Consider the following 20,933-nt stretch of genomic DNA (forward strand, 5'->3'; position numbering starts at 1 on the left):
AATAGCCATGGTTGTTGTGGAACAAGGAAACAAGGAGTCTTGGATATGTTTTTGAAAATTTTTGCTGATGATATAGGGAGGCCAAAAGAGCTTCAGTTGGTCTTCTTTTTTGATAGGCAAAAGGTATGCAAGTTTTGTTTAGTTATACTTGAATAGTTTAGTTATACTTGAATAGTTTAGTATATGTGTAGCTGAACTAACATGTTTTGTTTGTTTGTTTGGTTATTTGCAGAAGCTTATACCTACAATAGAGACACTATTCCCTACTGTGGAGCATAGATACTGTGTGAAACACATCTACAACAATTTCAAAGTAGATCACAGGGGATTGGAGCTGAAGGATGCAGTGTGGAAGTGTGCTGTTGCCACAACAGTAAGGGAGTTTGAGAGATGCATGCAGTACATAGAGGATTTGGATGAAAAGGCATTTGAGTATTTTTGCAAACATTGCACTTGCACAGTAGACAAGGTCACACTTCACTCCTAGGGCCTTAACAGATTGTTTGGTAAATAACTTGAGTGAGTCTTTTAACTCAATGATATTGAAGTCTAGGGACAAGCCTATCTTGACAATGTTGGAGTGGATTAGGGTTAGACTTATGACTAGGCTTTACACAAAAAGGGAAGGGATATAGAAGTATGCTGGAAAGTTGTGTCCAAGCATACAAGATAAGTTGGAGAAATTGAAGGTTGAAAGCAAACCATTTAGTGCTACCCCAGCTGGTAGTTTCTTTATGAGGTAGCTAGTCAGTATGAGAGGCATGTAGTTGATCTTGTCAAGAAGACATGTAGCTGTAGGTATTGGGATTTAAATGACATTCCATGCAAACATGCCATAACAGCCATTTATACAAACATTGAGACACTAGAAGCTTATACCCACCCATGCTATCACAAAGAAACTTACATGGAGATATACAAGGAGGTACTTCCTCCCATGCCTAGCCAGTTAGAATGGGTTGAGACTGGACAGCTTGCTCCTCTAGCACTTCACATATACAAACCACTAGGAAGGCCACCCAAGCAAAGAAAGAGGGCTCTTGATGAGCCTAAGAAGCCTTACCAAGCAAGTAGGCTGAACAAACCTGTAAGGTGTGGGAAATGCAAAAAGGAAGGGCATAACTTAAGAGGGTGAAAGGCTGGCATCACTGGGGAGACACCATGGCAGAGGAGACAGAGGCTTGAAAGAGAAAAAGCTTTAAGAAATTGACATTTAAATGGCAAAAAAAAAATTTGTTTTTAAACTTATAATTAATGTACTGAAATTGGGGTTTGATGCAGGCAAGGGGAGGGGTGCCTGCACCTAGTACCAGATTTGGATTTGCACCTTAGGTTGCACCCTAGCCACCATCCCAACAGCCTACCCAAACTTACAACATGAGGTCTGCCACTTAGCCTTCATCCTCACAGCAAGTAAATCAAGCTTCACAGCAAGGAAATCAAGCTAGGTCAGCTCACATGAGAGCAGGATGGTTCTCTTCCTCACAGCTAGAGTTTCACACACCTAGAGAGATCTGGGATACCCTACCAAGTTCTTCACAGGTAACTTAGTGTAGTTACCTCTTTCCTAGATGGTTGTGTAGACTGGGATATTTTTTAACAAGTGAATCTATTTTTTATTTTGTAGCCTTCACCTGCAAATAGGAGCACTGGTGGTGTGAGGACTAGAGGACAGCTTGCTACACAAAGGCCACCAAAAATGAATTCAATGGGTGGAAAGAGTAAAAGCAAGAAATGAAGCTAGTGGGTACGCATGTCAGCATTAGGAGTAAAGCTAGTGGGACCATGTGGGCCTGCAACTAGTGTTTTTTGTTAAGACCACTGTTGGCTTTTTGTAATTATTAATTAGTGTAAAAAACAATCATCTTTTTGTAATTATCATATATATATATATAGCTGACCTTGGAATGTGTTTTTTTGTAATTTATCAAAAGTTAAGGTACAATACACTCTAGGTTGTTATTTTGGTATGAAATTTTATGGTATTATATGGAAGTTGTGGTATTTATTAAATTCGGTTTGTATGGAACATTATTTGTCAAAATAGTTTGTATGGAACATTATTTGTCAAAACCAGACTATATGGAAGTTTTATTATTGCTGCTACAGATTGTGTCCAAGTAGATATTTCCAATACAGAGTGTTTGGAAGTTGTTATTGTGAAATGGTTGTTATGGTATGTACAGGTAACTGTATGGAACATTATTTGTCCAAACTGAATTATATAGAAGTTTATTTATTTGCTATTACAGATTGTGTCCAAGTAGATTTTTCCAATACAAAGTGTATTTAAGTTGTTATTGTGGAATGGTTGTTATGGTATGCACAAAACAATACTTAATAATTGACCAATTCTTTGTTTATTAACACATCAAAACATTACATCAGTAGGCTAGTGCCATAACTATGCCATAACTACTTTAGGGCAACAACATTACAATGCAAATTCATTAATAGCATTCTTTACAATGCCATAACTATCTCTACTAACCAATTAACTACTTCAGGGCAACAGCCTCGGTCTCTTCACTCCAGAGAACTCAATTGAGCCAAAACACAACAACAACAACATAACAAAAACAAAAAAATATATATATATATATATATATATATATATATATATATATATATATATATATCCATGACAAAATGCATGCAAACTTCCACATTCTCTGCTTCTCTTCAGCAAACATGGTCTTTTCCTTAGCTTTTGCACAGACAGCTCGAGCCTTTCTCTCCCGTTCCTTGGCTTTGGCTTCCTCTTCAAGAGCCTTTTTTGCCATTTTCCTAGCTTCTTTTGTCGTTTCCAGTGCTATCCTTTCCCTTTCATTGGCAAGTTGGAGAGCACTCTGAAGCCTAGATATCCTCTCTAAAGCCAAAGGTGCAGTTTCATTCCTATGACGACAGGTTGGGTTATCAAGCCAAACAAAGAAAGGACACTTAGGACCAACCTTATAATGGCTACAACCTAAGAACCTCCTCCCAAAATTGTACAAACTCGACTTGTTCTCAAAACACAAGTCTGCTTATTGCACATATTCCCACATGAACCCGAGAAATTACCGCTTGATGAAGACATATCAACAAAACACGATTCTTGGGAAGCCCAAATTTAGAGTTTCACACAGTAAGTTGGCACTTGAACAAAATCTGAAACCCTAAATCGAGAATAGAAACAAATACCTTGATTTTCTTGACCGAAACTACCTTCCCTAGCTTCGATGTTGCTCGAGTTGTGTTTTCTCCCCCTCTAGACACTCCAAACCACAAAGAACACTACGATCTCACCACAGGTCTCTCTCTCGAAAAGTTTTTGAGTTTTGGGTTTTTTTATCTGCGTTATGTTGTGTTTTGGGGTTAAGAGGTGTTTTTGTAACGGCTGACACTGAGGTGGGTTATGGAGATTGACGGAAACATACCACAGGTGGGTTAAGTGAGACTTTTAAAACCATGGGTAGGCAAAGTGATTTTCACCCAAACTGCAGGTGGGTTATGTGTAATTACCCCAAAATTATATGAAAATCAAATGTTAGAACATGTGCAGTGGGTTTTCTTATTATTTATTTTAATTTATAGTAAAAAACTATATATTCTTAATTTCTTTTAGACCTCATTTTTTCTAATGTGACATATTTGTAATTTTAGTGGCTTTTTTTTATTATTTTTTTTTAATCTGTGATGTTAAAATAGAATTGTGATAATATGAGAAAATTGTGAAATTAGTTTTCTAATTTTCTGTATAATTATGCATGGTTTTAATCTTTGAATTAATTTATGATGTTTTTTTAACATATTGTGATATGATTGAATTGATATTATATGAATGCATTGATGAATATGTGTCCAAAGGGTTTATGAGACTCTTTGGCTCATCTCTATGGTTAGAGATTGTATTGGTAATTTATGCAACACCAACATGTATATTTTTATTTATTGTTATTGTGGATGGATAAGACAATTTTTGAAATTATTTGGTAATGTGGCATCTCCAGTTTTTTTTTTTTTTTTTTTTTAATTACAAATAGAATCTTTGTAGTAGGGTACTTGAATATGTAATTTTTTGGGCCAATGTATTTGGCAATTTTTTTTAGGCCATTGTTTTTGGAAATGTAATTTAATTTTGGAAGCCATGTAAGGGGATGTGTTTCATGGTTATCTATAATTTTCAAAATTTTTTCTTAGCATATTGTTTGAAATTACCAATAGGGCTTATAGTGGAGCCCACACACAATGTGTTGTGCACAAAGATGTATGGACACATGTTATATGTATAATTTAATATGTGGATGGTGTGATGTTTTATTCTTCACAAAATTTTATTTAAAACCAATTAGATATGTTATTCAAATTTATATAGTGAGAGATGATTATGAGCTTAGCGAAATTTTCGATCTCACTATGTAGAAAGGAATATCATGGTCTAGTTGAATTTTTGGAAATAAAATTTAAAAATGTACGAGCTAATGTCAACTTGTGTAATGAATGTAGTGAACATGGCCACTAAGAATGTAGTTGCTGATCTAACTAAGGGAAAGAAAGTAGATGGAACCAACTATGATATGTGGCATAGAAAAATTCAATATCTACTTAATGAACAAGAGGTCCTTAAAATCCTAACTAATGTGATGATGTGGCCTAAAAATGGGAATACTACCTAACATCGCCGTGACTTGGAGGCCTATGAGTCTTGGGTTAAGAATGATCGTTGTGCACGTTTCACTATGCTGAGTAGCATGCACAATGATCTTATTGGGGAGTTTGAGGTCTACCCAAATGCCCAAGAAATGTGAAACTAACTTAAGATTGCCTATGGAGGGACTTCAGCAACTAGGTTGCGAGCTCTTACTTTGAAGTTTGAGCAATATGTTATGGATTCAAAACATAGCATGCCTGAACGTCTAAGGACAATGTTTGCATTGATCCGTGACCTAAAGGCTGCTGGCAATAATCACTCTGATGAACAATAGGTCATAGCGATGATACGTTCACTGCCTGAACCTTCTTGGGGGCAAATGAAGCTTGTTTTGACACATAGTGAGAATATCAAGACTTTTGCTGATATTTCTCATCATTTTGAGCCTGAGGAAGAGCGCATGGGGGCGAACCAAAAGACCCTCCTTATCACCCAATTTAGGCAACGAAAGGCATTCAGGCCTAAACACAAAAGGACAAGGGAGGAATGCCAAAGGAGCTGGTAACCTTGGGCCTAAAGAAGGCAAGATAGCAAAGCGCCAAAATGGCAAGTGTGCTAAGAAGGACAAGGGAAAGATCAAGTGTTACAACTGTGGTAAGAAGGGCCACTTCGTTCGTGAGTGCACTGAGTCGAAGAAGGTATCCATTCTTAACAACTCTGCTATTACTAATGTTTGTACACATGTTTTTGTTGCTCATACTATTCCTGGGTGGATTGTAGATTCAGGAGCAACCAAACATATAGCCAGAGATAAAGTTGGGTGTGTGGATTACAAAAAGATACCAACAGACACACAATACGTTATTTGGTTTACGGAGCTCAAGAAGAAGTCATAGGAGTTGGAACCTACCATCTCAAATTGCATCTGGGACGTATGTTACTTCTTTATGATGTGCTTCATGCACCTGGTGTCCAATGTAATCTATTTTCATTACTTACTATGCTTAGACTTAGATTTAGTTTCTGTTTCGATGGTCCTCAGTTGGGTTTTTATTTGAATAAAACCTTGTAAGGACATGGTTATTTATCTAATGATTTCTTTATGTTAGATTTAGATCATTCCTCTTTGTCTTTTATTGTTTATAATGATGATGTTTCTGATTCTGTAATGTGGCATGCTAGACTTGGACACATAGGAAAAGATAGAATGGCTATTAGCTAGAGAAGGCCTATTGGGGTCTATCGCTAATGTAAGCCTACCTATGTGTGAACCTTGTCTAGCTGGAAAGGCCTGTAGGAAGCCTTTTGGTAAGGCTCCAAGGGCAGCTCATCCTTTGGAATTAGTCCATTCAGACATATGTGGACCTATGAATGTTAAGGCACGCCATGACGCCTCTTATTTTCTCACGTTTATAGATGACTATTCACATTTTAATTATGTCTATCTAATCTCCTATCGCTTTGAAGCATTAGATTGCTTTAAGCGCTTTGTGGCAGAGGTTGAGAATCAGAAAGAAAGGAACCTAAAGGTTTTTCGAACTGATAAGAGTTGTGAATATTTGTCTAAACAGTTTCAGAAACTGTGTGAGGAAAAAGGGATTCGCAGGCAATTGACGATTCCTGGTACTCCACAACAAAATGGTGTTTTAGAGAGAAGGAATTGCACTCTATTAGAAATGGTTAGATTGATGATGGCTCAAGCTAATCTTTCAATTTCGTTTTGAGGGGATGCATTGTTGACTGTTGCCAACATCCTTAATCGTGTGCCTTCTAAGTCAGTTTCCATAACACTGTATGAGTTATGGAATGATGCAAAACCCAATTTGGAGAACTTGCAGCCTTGGGTTGTGCAGGTTTTATTTATAATACTTCCCATAAATATAGGAAATTAGGCCCTAGAGCAAGTAAGAAAATCTTTATAAGATATCCAGAAAGCTCAAAGGGGTATGTAATGTATGGTGAACATTCTAATGGTGGAATGACTAAGATAGAGTCTCGTGATGTTAACTTCATTGAAGATGATTTTTCAAGCATCAATGAAACAAAACAAGATCTTCAATGTTATGAGCTACAAGAACTTGAAGGTGTCATACCATCTTTGGGCGAGGGTGGAGAATCACAACTTCATCCTGAAATCGCCAAAGATAGTGGGAGTGATTTGGCTCCTAGTGGGAGCAAACCGCTAGATAGTGACACACAAGGATCCAAGGTACGTAGAAGTGAACATGGAACTATTCCCCATCGTCATTTTGAGATTGAGAGAGAATCTTTTGAATCTTTTATATGTGATTCACTAGACCTTGATGAGCCTGCTTCCTATGAGGAAGTATTAGCTTCACTTGCTTCACATGAATGGATAGTTGCTATGAGGGATGAAATGGATTCTATGGCAAAGAATCAAGTTTGCGAGTTGGTTGACCTTCTGCCTAGGCGCAAGACCATTGGAAACAAGTGGGTTTTAAAAATAAAGTGCAAGGTAGATGGATCAATTGATAAATATAAGGCTCGTCTCGTGGCGAAAGGCTACACCCCAAAAGAAGGGATAGACCATGAAGAGTTTCTCCCTAGTAGTGAAATTGTCTCTATTTGCCTTATTCTAGCTATTGTTGCACGTTTGGATTTGGAACTCTTCCAAATGGATGTTAAGACTGCATTTTTCAATGGAGAACTAGGCGAGGAGATCTATATGGATCAACCTTTTGGCTTTGAGGTCAAGGAACAAGGGCGCAAAGTGTGCTGCCTTAAGCATTCCGTTTATGGCCTAAAGCAAGTGTCTAGACAATGGTATTTCAAATTTTATAAGGCTATTATTTCGATTGGATTCGAAATGATGGAAGAAAACCATTATGTGTATGTCAAACGATCAGGAAAGAGTTTACTTATCCTGTCATTGTATGTGGATGACATTTTGTTGGCTGGAAATGATATGGACATGATTGTCACCACCAAAAGGTTATTGTCCTCTATTTTTGAAATGAAGGACATGGGAGAGGCTAATTACGTGCTTGGAATTAAGATTTTCAGGGATCGCTCAAAGAAGCTTCTTGGTTTGTCTCAAGAAACTTATATAAAGATGATCTTAGAGCGTTCCGTATGCATAATTCTAAACTCATAGACAATCAAATTGAGAAGGAACATACATTAGGCCTTAAAGATTGCCTTAAATTAGAAAAAGGAAAGAGACAAATGGCAAGAGTTTCCTATGCAAGTGCAGTTGGAAATCTGATGTATGCTATATTGTGTGCTCGACCAGACATTTGTTTTGCAGTTGGTATGGTTAGTCATTATTAAAGTAATCCATGACTTGGTCATTGGCAAGCAGTTAAGAGGATTTTTCAATACCTTCGTGGGACATCAGATCTCATTCTTTGCTATCAGGGTGGAGATTTGAGATTGAGAGGTTATTTTGATGCTAACTAGGCTAGTGATAGAGATGAGTGCAAGTCTACTACAGGTTATGCATTTCTACTTAGTGGTGCATCTATCTCTTGGTGCAGTAAGAAACAGTCTTGCATTGCTTTATCCACAATGTAGACTGAGTATGTTGCTTGTTCAACAGCAACACAAGAAGTTGTTTGGTTAAAGAGATTTTCCCAAAGCCTAAGGGTGACATCTCTTGCAGATGAAGCTATAAAGATGTATTGCAATAGTATGATAGCCTTGGCTTATGCTAAAGATCCTAAGTATCATAGCAAAAGCAAACACATATAGACTTGTTATAACTACATTCGTTTTGCTATTACATAAGGAGAGGTGATCCTCCAACATATCTCCACTAGCAGGATGGTGGCTGATTCACTTACTAAAGCCATTGCTAGAGATGCCTTTCAGGCTCATGTTAGGAGTTTGGGACTTTGTAAGATTTGATATGTTTTTGGATACCTTATGGACATTTATGCTTATTCATACTTTATGCAATAATGATGTTATTCATTTTGATTCATCTTGTGATGTGATTGATATTGCATACTGAGCATAAATTATTTGAGAATATGTCACCAGGCTTAGATCGGTCTACTCACATAGACAATCACCCTAGCGCTTGAGCAGCGAGCATGATGAGACATAGTGATCACTTTGTTGCTTTGTAAATCAAGTAAGTGATCATCTTGACGCTTAGGGAGGCGTGCAAGATAATATAATGAATGTTGGTTTAGCTAGGCTAAGATGAGACTTATGGGAGTCACACTTGAAGTGTATCCACAATTTCATGAAGCCTAAATAAAGCCAAATGTGAGATCTTAGACAGGAATTTGATGTGTAACTGTGCTGAGAAACTTAGGTTGGTTGCCTTTGTGGCAATTGGACTAAGATTTGTACGGTGTTTGAGTGTGACAAGCCCAGTTGAGTAGGAGCTCTACTGTAGCATACAAATTATACTATATAGCCGACCAATTAAGGGAGTGATTGGATAGATCCCTACTCCGTCACTATGTGAGCCCTAGTCGACCATTATATGGTCCATTCTATGCCTCTTTTTTTTTTTGACCTAGAACTATGTCATGAATTGAATGTTTAATGTTGCTACTTTAGCATGTCATCTCATGGCCATGATATATATGATCTCATAAAGCATTTCTAGGAAAGTGGTCAAGTGTGAATGAATTGACATGAGTGTCTGGGAAAGATTATTTAGAACACACCATTTATTTTATGGTTCATACCCGGGCGATTATGAGGAATTTGTTTTTCAACATAATCATGAGCATATTATATGGTATAGGATCAAGTGTTGCTTTGAGTTTTGAACTCATGAGGGATTAAAGAAACTTGATCGGGTGTGATCAAATAATCTGGGGCATAGACGAGATATTATGAGTGATGTACTATGTTAGTTTAGATGGTGACTTAATATAGTACTCCTACCTTACACCTTCTCATCAGATCCCACACTCCATTTTTCAGTATGAAGAGAGGATTGGACAAGAGATTGAGAGAAGCCAGTTCTGATTGTAGTACCCAGTGTGGACGAGTGGGAGATGTTAGAAAATAGGCTGGTTTTGACCCAACCCATAAACCATAGCCCATGGATCGTCCACATGGGTTATCTGATAAGTAAATTTAAATTTAGGCTAATTGATATTGGTATGAATTATTAATATCAGTAGTAGAGTAATTTAAACTTAACTGATATGAGTTATCAATATCAGTAGTGGAGTAATTTAAACTTAACAGATGAGATCTTTTAGGGATCACATATATCTAATAGTAAGTAAATCTCTATTAGTATTTAAAATATTCTTACATCAGTTAGATTAATAAGAGATACAATGAGTGAACATACGTGTGCTCTCTTAAAATAAGCAATCTCTCTAGAACACCATCTACTGTTCTCTAGAATTTGGAGCATGAAAATTAGGAGAGACTCTAGTAGCCTTTTCTGCGACTTTGAGGTGTTCCACAAAGGAGATAGTGAGGAGTTTGTAAAGCAAGTAAAGAATAAGATTTGACAATTTGGTAATCTGTTCCACCAAAGGTATGTGTCTATATGACCTCTAGCAAAGTATATAACTATTCAACAACTTTAATTAATTATTTAAACATCAAATTTTAATACTAAAGTAGAGGAGAATTTTGGAAACCTGCTCTTAAGTAATGGACAGGTTAGTATACAATATTTTTAATATTAATTTAACAAAATTTGGTCAAATGGATATCAAAGAAGAAAAAAAAAATTCCCTTTAAATTTGGAATAACATTTCTCCAAATTTTAAGAAAGAAGAATGTAATTTAAAACAAAAAGTCAAATCATTTTATAAACAAGTCAACGCAACTAACATTTTTTATACAAGATAGAGTTTCTACTCTAGTATAATCTAAATGTATATGTGTGTGAAACTCTTTCCTAGAGACTAGAACCCCGGCTGTTGCCCCTCTCCACACCCCACAAACATTTATACTTGTAGAATGACCACCGCACTAAGGGTGTGTGATGGTCATGCAACTAAGGGTGCGTTTGTTTTGACAGTAAACCAATTCCGGAAAATGTTTTCAGCATTTGCGGGTGTTTGGCAACACCGGAAATTTTGGTCAAACGGAAAAGAGGAAGCGTTGACCGTAAAACACACCCTCCCCACCCGGAAAATAATTTCCATGTCTATTTTACCTTCAAATTGAGTTTTCCGTTGGAAAACACAGAGAAAGAGAAGGAGAGGGAGAGAGCAACAACCACACCAGAAAAGAGAGAGAGAGCTAGAGGGAGATCGCCGGTGAAGCCAAGATCACGCCGTCCTCAACCCAAAGGCCCGCCGGCGAGCTCGCGCCGGGCGAGATCGAGGCGCGATCTCGCGCGGTCGAGCTCGCGCCGGGCGAGATCGACGTGCGATCTCGCGCCGGGCGAGATCGACGTGCGATCTCGCGTCGTCGAGCTCGCGCCGGGCGAGATCGAGGCGCGATGCGCGAGATCGACGGCGCGAGATCGCGCCTCGATCTCGCCCAGATCGCGCCGGCGAGAAACCCTCCCCACCGATCTCACTCTTCCTCCTCCCTGTCTCACCTCCCTCTCTCAGTTTAATTTGATTTGGCCGGTGATTTGATTTTTGTTTGTTTAGAAGTTGATGGATTTTAACGTTTTATTATAAAATTTGTTTGGAATGTGAGAAAATGGTTGAGAAAATGTGAAAAATCAGTAAAAATTTTGCATTTTCAGAATGTTACCAAACACCTGAAAATATTTTTCAAAGTATTTTTTCAAATGTTACCAAACACCTAAAAATATTTTCTTTTCCCGAAAATGTTTTCAGCTGAAATCATTTTACACCCGGAAACCATTTACTGCCGAACCAAACGCAGCCTAACACTTACTTTTAAATATGTTAGGTAAAATACTAAAATGAGTTATTTATTTATTTATTTATTATTTTTTGGAGGGTCCACCAGATAAAAGTACGTTAGATGGCCATTTTATTTTTTGAATTTTTAGGCAATATATGTTAGGTAAAATACTAAAATGAGTTATTTATATTATTGATTATTTTTGGAGGGACCACCAGCTAAAAGTACGTTAGATGGCCATTTTATTTTTTGAATTTTTAGGCAATATTCAATTTGAAGGGGAATACGACATTACAAGTGTTAGCTCAAATTTAATTATGGACAATGGTAGTGAATTGTTTACAACAACCTGAAAATAAAGTCTATTTCCTTTCAAAAAAAAAAAAAAAGAGTCTATTTTGTGCGTGTATTTTTTTTTTTTTTTTTTCCATTTTAAGGAGAATAATGAGTAGATAAGTCTTTTTTATTCTTCACTTTTTTTTTTCCTAGTTCATTTTAAGGAGAATAATGGGTAGATAAGACTTTTTCTTTTCAATGGCTGGTTATTTCCCATGAATGCTAATGTTAAATTCAACTAATTGGTCATTATCCACTTTACTACAGTATTTACTTTTGTGTAAATTTCAGTTAACTTAATCGATATCTTGACTTGATAATAAAATGCAATCATCATAACATGAATGCCCTAGCTATAGAGGCCATCTATAAATTTTTTCTTTTTTAATTTTTGTAGCATACTAAAACAGACTTAACACAGCATACATGTAGAAGAAACCAAGCCTCAATTTATTGTTATATTTGCAGTGTCACAAGCCCACTTTTCATCATCATCATACATAGAAGGCATTCAAATAACATAACCATGTGGGCAAGAACTAAGAGGGTATTAGAGTATAGATATAACTAAGATAAGTCTATTAGTTACAACCGAGAGTTAGCTTACCACCACCTTGGGCTTCCCTTGCCCTTGTTCCCACCATACAAGCGGAAGAGGCTAAAGGCAGACATACAAGAAATGGCAACCATGCTAAGGCTAACTATGAGTGCACTCGCTATTCCCTCACCAATTTGGTTGCAATACTTCCCATACATATTGCATATCTTCATCCACTGTAGTTCTGGCTGCCCCAACTTCGAAATCACTGCTGATTGTGCAGTAGCAGCCACTGCGGCCACGGTCACATACGCCATTACCTGCATAAGCAAGTTAATTGGTTTTTCTTTTTAATGGTACAGGTTAATTAATAATATAGATGAAACATGACAAATGAACAGTTGCTACATGTTACATCAAATTGATAGCACTAATTAGAGGCATTTATCACGGAGGAGTACCGAATGACCAGTGGACTTCATGGACTTAAGACATGGTATGACAGCAATAAATATTATATACATATTCACGAGACAATACTATGCAAAATATTTACGGCCAAAATTGAAGATTATCATTTATGATCACGTCCAAATTAATCTTACAAGCACCCGTTCCTCATTAGTTATAGCTAGCACATGCAGTCACATATTACCCTTTCCTCCATAGCAACTCTAATTAGCTTGTGAAAAACGTGTCCAAATCCACATTTTTGTCACACTAGTTTACATTTACTATTTCACACACATATCCACAATTGATACAAAAATGTTTACATTTTAAGAATGTTAACATTTTAACATATAAAAGTGAATATGAAATAACCAATGTGGAAAATGTGATGCGACGGGGGAGGACCATAGAGAGTAAAGGGAGAAGGAAAGAAATAACCAAATTGGACAAGAGAAAGAAGGTCCACAGCTTCGATCTTACCACCTAGTCAAGTCTTATCAGTCAGTCTCACAAATTTATTTAGGAAGTACATTAATTGAGGTCATAAATAAAAGTGCAAGGCTGCATTTAATTCCCACGCGAAATGTTTCATAATCATAAGAAATAGAAACAAAAATACAAGAGGCATCTACTTTGGATTGCTTAACAATGATATATATCAGCATATGTGGCCCAGGAGTGTTCATCGCTGACTACAGACTACCGATTTGGATATCATGAGATAGTCACGTGAAGGGGACCAAAAATTTATTGGTAGACATGAAGCAACAGAATGTGATTAAATGGCCTAATGAATACATGCATATGGCCCTGTTGTGCCAATGGTTTTTTTTTTTTTTTTTTGGGGGGGGCTAAATATTGTGTTGGTTGTGATATTGACAAAAATGAGACATCAGACGTGCACAGAAATGGCCCTAGTGAGAATGCAGAAAATGATCTTTGGTTCATATATATATATATTTTACAAATCTAAAGATGCACAACTATGCCATTTAAAATTTAAAATAGTATGGTAATCTGTACGAAATAAAATTTCAACTATGAAATGAACAAATGGATTGGATTTGAAAGGGAGAGGATACTGTTGCACAATGTGCTTATTGCTATTTGTAATTGTATGACACTTGTGCAACTCCAGTGGGTTGGTTTAGTGGATTCTTATGTCTCATGAGATTCATAAGGGTTTTGGGTTTAAAATTCCTGGTCAGCGTCTTGAGGCTACCCACAAGAAACACGCACCCAAGATAATAGTCAGGTAATCAAAGAGCTGGACACCCACGCAATTATGCAACTAATTGTGACAAAGTTCTCAAGGGCCTAGACCTTTCAAGTTGATGAATCTGTTGCTTTGTACATTAACCTTCGGTTTGGCTTAAGAAATAAGAAGGAAAAGAAAACAATTAGATTAAGATCTTTGCTAGTGATTCCTATACCAAATGTGCTTTTGGGAGAAGAGGAAGATCCTTTTGTTTTTTACCCCTGAAAATATTAGAAATGGTTCTGCAAGAGTCTGCCAAAAGGGCTTTGTAATTGGGAGTGGAGGGAAATTCCTAAAACTGAGGAATAAAGTTAGGCTTTCATTGAGGCATAAAATTAGGAATGGTGTGCATATATTTGAGTGTTGGGGGTGATAACACCTTGGGAATACTCCAATTGAGTAGTTAATATAACATATAGGGATACCACTTAACCCAAAAGGCCTAAACCTACGAATTTGGGCTCAATTATGTTATATTAACGACTCTTTCTTATTGTTATTCAATGTGATATTTAATGTGAGACTTCACTCACTCATTAATACTCAACATTGAGTGGTTACTACAGGAAACAATTGAAACTAGAAATAATATTTATTTTGCTTGTCCTTTTCTAAAGGGGTGTGACTAACTGCTTTAAGACGTTTGATCAATAGGCAGGTAGGGGATTGTTCTGAGTTGTGAAGAAGTTGGGAGTTGAAACTTTTCAGCATACTCTGTGTATGATAGCCTGGTCTGTGATTATTACCATCGTTGATGAGATCCAAATGCTGAAATTTCTAATGAGAGTGTTAGACCTAAACAAGAGTTGTGTCATGCTGTGTTGTTTACTGTCAGGTGTCGGCTTTATTGGTGCATTTGAAGCTCTATTCTAAACGGGTCTCTTTGCTGCCTTTGAAGAATTCCATTGTGTTTGTGAGTTTTAATTGTTTGTGTTTGTACTTTGTAGTGCTAATGATGTTTAGCTGGTTTGCTTCAGTTGTGGCAATTGGTTGTAGTGCTATGTTTGCTGGTATCTGTTATGTTGATGTTGTTCAGTAGTGTGGCAGCTTGAATAGTTGGGGCTTGTTTTGGTGTTTGTTATTGTTCTGGTGTATATTGCTGTGTGAATAATAAAATTTTCATTCGTAAATAAAAAAGGTTCATTTCATCATCTGAAATTCATTTTCTAGTCTATTAAACATAATAAAAACAATGGAGCTCAGTATAGCTGGTATACATTCAATTTTATTTCAATATTCATTTTGCAAATAATCCAAACAAGGTCAATAACACCTTTTGGGGTGAATAGTTAAGTGTAATTTTGTTAATGTCTAGCTGAGATTAATGTTTAAAAAAGGGAAAAGGTTATTAGCACTATCAAAAAGAAAAACCAAAATCTGGGTAACTTGACCAAAAGGGGAGGAGATGAAATATTGGAACCTATCATCATGAGACATGATCTTCAAGGTAACATGCTCCTTCAGATTTGTAATATTTTTCTTGTTTCACATGGATTTTCATGCATGCCATGTGCAAAAAGAAAAAAAAAAAAAAAAGAAGAAACGAATTAAAGCCATAAATAAATTAGCATAAAGTGTAGATCTTTGTTTTGTTTTGGATCATCATAAAAAATTCTAGAAGGCAATGTACCTGATCACCAGAAAAGATTGCCCAAGCTAAGGGCTTGCTGAAAAGCACATGCCCTCTAATCATGCTCACAACGCAACGCAACACTTGCATCAACGAGTAGGCAGCAGCTGTCCCATTTGCTATCACCAAAAAGCTGCAGAATATGGTAACACAAAACGAAATTTGATCACAAATAACCTCAAAGAGAGAGAGAGAGAGAGAGAGAGAGATGGTTTGAGATCTTACACTAGAGCTTTCATATCTGTATATTTAGCTTTCTTTCGGATTGAGAAGATTTCCCTGACCTGGGAATCAGTCCCCACAAGAACAGCTGCAAGAACTCCAAGGCCACAGATCACACACCTCAACACCAACTCTGCCACCCTCACTCTCCTATCAACTACCTTCACATTTATGCTATGAGACACTGGGACATTCCCAGGACTTATACCAACACCCAAATAGCTCATCCTTACTTCCCAACACACACACACACTTTCAAAAGTCTAGAAAATTAAACACAGAAGAGAAGTTAGAGACAACCCTCAAACTCACACAAGGCCACCCAAGCACTTATACACAACCACCAGCAATAATTTCCACTACTTTAATACACACACAGGGCAGACACAACTTTCATTTATTTATTTTTTCAATTGCTCAATATTTGGTGATGGAGATTAGTGCAAGCCTGTGAGGTGTGCCAAGTGGTCAAAGCTAGAGGCAGCAGAGATGCATGACCTCTGTATTGAGAAAGGGTACCTCATCCTTTTATAGGTAGAGCATTCAATGGGGCTTTTAAGTTTCATAGGTCTAGTTCTGTATTTAAAGGACCTATAATATTTATTTCCTGGGAGTTTTATAGATATGCTAGGTCCATAGCCCCAGGGGGGGTCTAGTTGATGTGAGATTTCGTATGCATGTATGAGGTCTATTGTTCGAATCGTGATGGGTAACATATGAAAGGTGGATTTTTAACATGCATTGTGCCTCATCTACTGGCTCTCTTGGGGTACTAGGGTAAGATATGTGGCACCCCGATCACAGTAGTTATGACTCAATTCAATATTTCCTAATGAGAGTACCTCTATTAAGTCACGCCCTGAGAGTAAGTTATATATGGTCGGCCTGCCCCTTTTCGTTCGTAAAAAAAAAAAAAAAAAAAAAAAAGATATGCTAGGTCCATATAGAAAATGATACACGGACATGATTTATTTGTTTATTAGTAATGCTACATAAACACAAAATTTTATAACATTTTTTATACATGCATGTGGCAAGTCTGTACTGAGTTTTTATTTGAGCTTAGGATTGACATTATTTTTTTAGAGAAATGTTAATTGATATGATAAGGTGCTTTTTAAGAAAAAATTGTTTTGGAGTATAGCTAATAAAAAAAGGTATGAATTAAAGAGGGAATTAAAATATTAATAAAATAACAAATGGAACTCAAAATATTAGCTCTATTAACTCGAGTCTTTTGGGTAAATATTGGTAAAAATCAAGTTTTTTGGGGTTATAGTCGCTGTTCAAAGTTATTTGGGGGAATGAGGAGAGAGAGTGAATTTCGGCAACAGTGTTGCCGAAATTCGAAGAAAAGTATGAGAGAGAAAATGCAATCTGAGGAGAGAGAAATTTTGAGAATTTCGGCAACAGTGTTGCCGAAATTCCTTCTGCCCAGCCTGCCCGCGTGAGTGCTCAAAAGGAAAAAATAAAAACGGTTTGCGGCAATCCCATTGCCGAAAATGGAGGGAAAAGAAAAAAAAAATTGAATTATGGCAATGGGATTGCCGAAATAGGGGGGGAAAAAAAAAGAGAAATGTGGCAATGGTAGTGCCGAAATAGTGGGGGAGAAAAAAAAAAAAAAAAAAAAGAAGAGAAATGTGGCAATGGTAGTGCCGAAATAGTGGGGGAGGAAAAAAAAAAAAAAAAAGAGAAATGTGGCAATGGTAGTGCCGAAATAGGGGGGAGAAAAAAAAAAAAAAAAAAAGAAATGTGGCAATGGTAGTGCCGAAATAGGGGGAGAAAAAAAAAAGAAAAAAAAAAAGAAAGAGAAATGTGGCAATGGTAGTGCCGAAATAGTGGGGGAGAAAAAAAAAAAAAAAAAAAAGAGAAATTTGGCAATGGTAGTGCCGAAATAGTGGGGGAGAAAAAAAATGTGGCAATGGTAGTGCCGAAATAGTGGGGGAGAAAAAACATATTATGCAATATAGTTTTTTCCAAGTAATGATATAATAACTGATAATAACAAAGTAAAATTGACTGTAAAAAGATCACAATAATACAATTTATTACAATTTTTGTGGTCATATACTACTAATAATAATAAAAATAAATAATATTAAATAATTTCAAAATTAACAAAACATATACGTAAATTTTTGTGGCCACATTTCTCTTTTTTTTTTTTTTTTCTCCCCCCTATTTCGGCACTACCATTGCCACATTTCTCTTTTTTTTTTTTTTTTTCCTCCCCCACTATTTCGGCACTACCATTGCCAAATTTCTCTTCTTTTTTTTTTTTTTTTTTTTTCTCCCCCACTATTTCGGCACTACCATTGCCACATTTCTCTTTTTTTTTCCCCCCCTATTTCGGCAATCCCATTGCCATAATTCAATTTTTTTTTTCTTTTCCCTCCATTTTCGGCAATGGGATTGCCGCAAACCGTTTTTATTTTTTCCTTTTGAGCACTCACGCGGGCAGGCTGGAATTTCTAAGAACACTGTTGCCGAAATTCTCAAAATTTCTCTCTCCTCAGATTGCATTTTCTCTCTCATACTTTTCTTCGAATTTCGGCAACACTGTTGCCGAAATTCACTCTCTCTCCTCATTTCCCCAAATAACTTTGAACAGTGACTATAACACCAAAAAACTTGATTTTTACCAATATTTACCCAAAAGACTCCTATTAACTCTGCATCATATAAAACAGGTCAAAAATTTAGCAATAAATCAAACTATTTCTTAACAAACACCGGTGTTTGTTAATGCTCTACTATGTTAACAAATATTAAAGGTCCATTTGGTACATGTGTTTAAAAATTAAAAATTATTATTTAAAAATATTTGTAAAAATACGTGTAAATAAAAAAAAGTATGAAAATATACATAATATTATTTAAAAATTAAAAATTGTTATTTGAAAACACATAACAAACACTCTAATTTTTTTTTTTATTATTATTTTTGTGTCTATAGATTTTTTTATTTGCACCTCTAGATTTTTTATTTTTGCAGGGTTGTCTTTCTTTCTTTCTTTCTTTCTTGGAAGAGGCAGAGTTCATGTCCCAACTCCCAAGGAGTCAGATAAGGTGAAGAAGGCCTTAAATTTTCTCATTGAACGATGGTGTGGTCAGTGGTGGAATTTATGATGCCCCGTTACTTTTGCAAACTGCAATAGGCCATTTCAGAAAATGACAAACTAGAGAGCTTTACTCAACAGAGTAAGTCTACAGATAATTAAAAAAAAAAAAAAACTTTACAAAATTTTTTTACATTTGATGAGAAGTTAAAAAAAAAATGTATAATAGTGTGTAAAAAAAAAAAAAAAAAGATTTGTAATGGTTAGATAAAACATAAAACTTGAAAAAGAGTTGTCTATATATATATATATATATATATATATATATATATATATATTTTTTTTTTTTTTTTTTGGGTGTAACTGTAAGTAGCAGTAATCTTACCTAGTACGAACATATGCAATAAAAAAAAGGAGAGAGTGGTAGTATGAAAGCTTAAACAAAAGCACGCACAACAGGGGCAAAAGCTGATATATAGATAAGAGGAATGATTAAAGTGGGTCACTTTGTCTTTGATGTTGATTTGCTCTCTGTGGTGGTAGTAGGTTATGTGATCTTATCACATGTTAGCATGATGAAATGTGACCATTATTCCCCCTTTGTGCAAGTGATTCCCACAAAGCCACGCGTTTTCTTAAACCCAAAAACTTGTTTTAAAAAGAAAGGACGGCAAAAATTCTCATCATTGCCTTGTTCTGTTCTATCTAAGTTTTTCCCGTGACAGAAAAGGGATAGATTTTGCTTTATATATATATATATATATATATATATATAATGTGTGTGTTTATTTAATATATATTTAATTATCGATATAAGATTCAATTTTTTTTAACATATTCCTCTAAAACACTTGTTCTCTCTTTCTCTTAGCACTTTAACTTTCTTTTATAAGAGATAAAGTCATCTCATTAAAGATAACAAAATACCTCTAACATGTCTTGCCTCTGGCTTGTCTTGCTCTCTCTTGTGTGACTTTTTCTTGTCCAAAAAAGAGCAAGACAAAGATGGGGCATCCCTAAGCTAGTCCTATCCCTTGTTACCATCTTTACTTGCTAGTGCTAGGGTGGGAGCAAAAGATGTTCGAGATCATCAACTAGCGAACACCTAAGTATTAAACCTATTGCCATCTTGATGTGGGTAGAAGTCATTAGAAGAAGAAGACGTCCAATTTTTTAAGAATGTAATCTTGAATTCACAAAGTGATAAGGTTTGAAATTCACTAGAAGAAAAAAAAAAACACGAAAATCTATATTTTACTAATCTGAAAACTAAATTACTTGGAGGCTACAATCCGTTTAAATAACGAAAGAAGCCATAGGAGATAAAATTAGGTGACAAAATATCAAATGCTTTGGTCTCTAGGAGACATTCCAAAAAAGACGGAACTTTATCTAGACTTTTAAATTAAAAGTTTTAATTGAAATAAAATTACTAAAAACAACAAAAAAGAAGATTTCATAATCCAAACAAAGAAATTTTCCCAAAAAGTGGCTTCGGTTATGGTAGGAGGCGATGAGTTTTACTCCCAATTTGTTACCCTTCATGTTGCCAATTTTCACATAATTCTGTCACCATCGCCAGTGATTTCTACTAGTACTTTTCTACCACCTAGATTTCTTGCCCGCTTACTTTTGGCGGTCCCTTTGCTCAAGTTAAATATGTGTTGTTTGTTTTACATCACATCTAGAGAATGAGCCACTGACAATACTCACCAAATTATTGCATAACACTACTTTAGTAGTTGGTGAAGACGAAAATAATGCTCCACTTCAACGCCTCGATGGGACTAAACAGGAAGCGTGTAGTTAGGCAGAGTTAAGTTCAATGTAGTAGGTATTGTATTTTAGGTATTTTTGTAATTAAATTAAGTCATATGATTGTATTGTCCAATATAAATATTACTATTTTTCTTGTAAGATAATGGATCTTATTTATCGATGCAATTACATAATTGAATTTAATTAAAGAACAAAGTATAACATTTAAGATACTGAACTTGAGTTTTGTTTATATATTTAAATTTTTTTTT

General features: G+C 35.9%; 1 protein-coding gene across 1 annotated transcript; it reads right to left on the reverse strand.

Moving 5' to 3' along the window:
- Positions 1-12,170: 12,170 nt before the first annotated feature.
- On the reverse strand, positions 12,171-16,425 carry LOC142636664 (CASP-like protein 2B1). Its single transcript, XM_075810940.1, has 3 exons — positions 15,848-16,425; positions 15,623-15,755; positions 12,171-12,601 (listed from the first exon to the last, which is right to left on the reverse strand). The coding sequence occupies exons 1-3, from the start codon at positions 16,069-16,071 to the stop codon at positions 12,347-12,349; spliced, it is 612 nt and encodes a 203-aa protein (XP_075667055.1). The 5' UTR covers positions 16,072-16,425; the 3' UTR covers positions 12,171-12,346.
- Positions 16,426-20,933: the final 4,508 nt, after the last annotated feature.

This window comes from Castanea sativa, chromosome 5 (genome assembly GCF_040712315.1).
Source record: "Castanea sativa cultivar Marrone di Chiusa Pesio chromosome 5, ASM4071231v1".
Classification (NCBI taxonomy): Eukaryota; Viridiplantae; Streptophyta; class Magnoliopsida; order Fagales; family Fagaceae; genus Castanea; species Castanea sativa.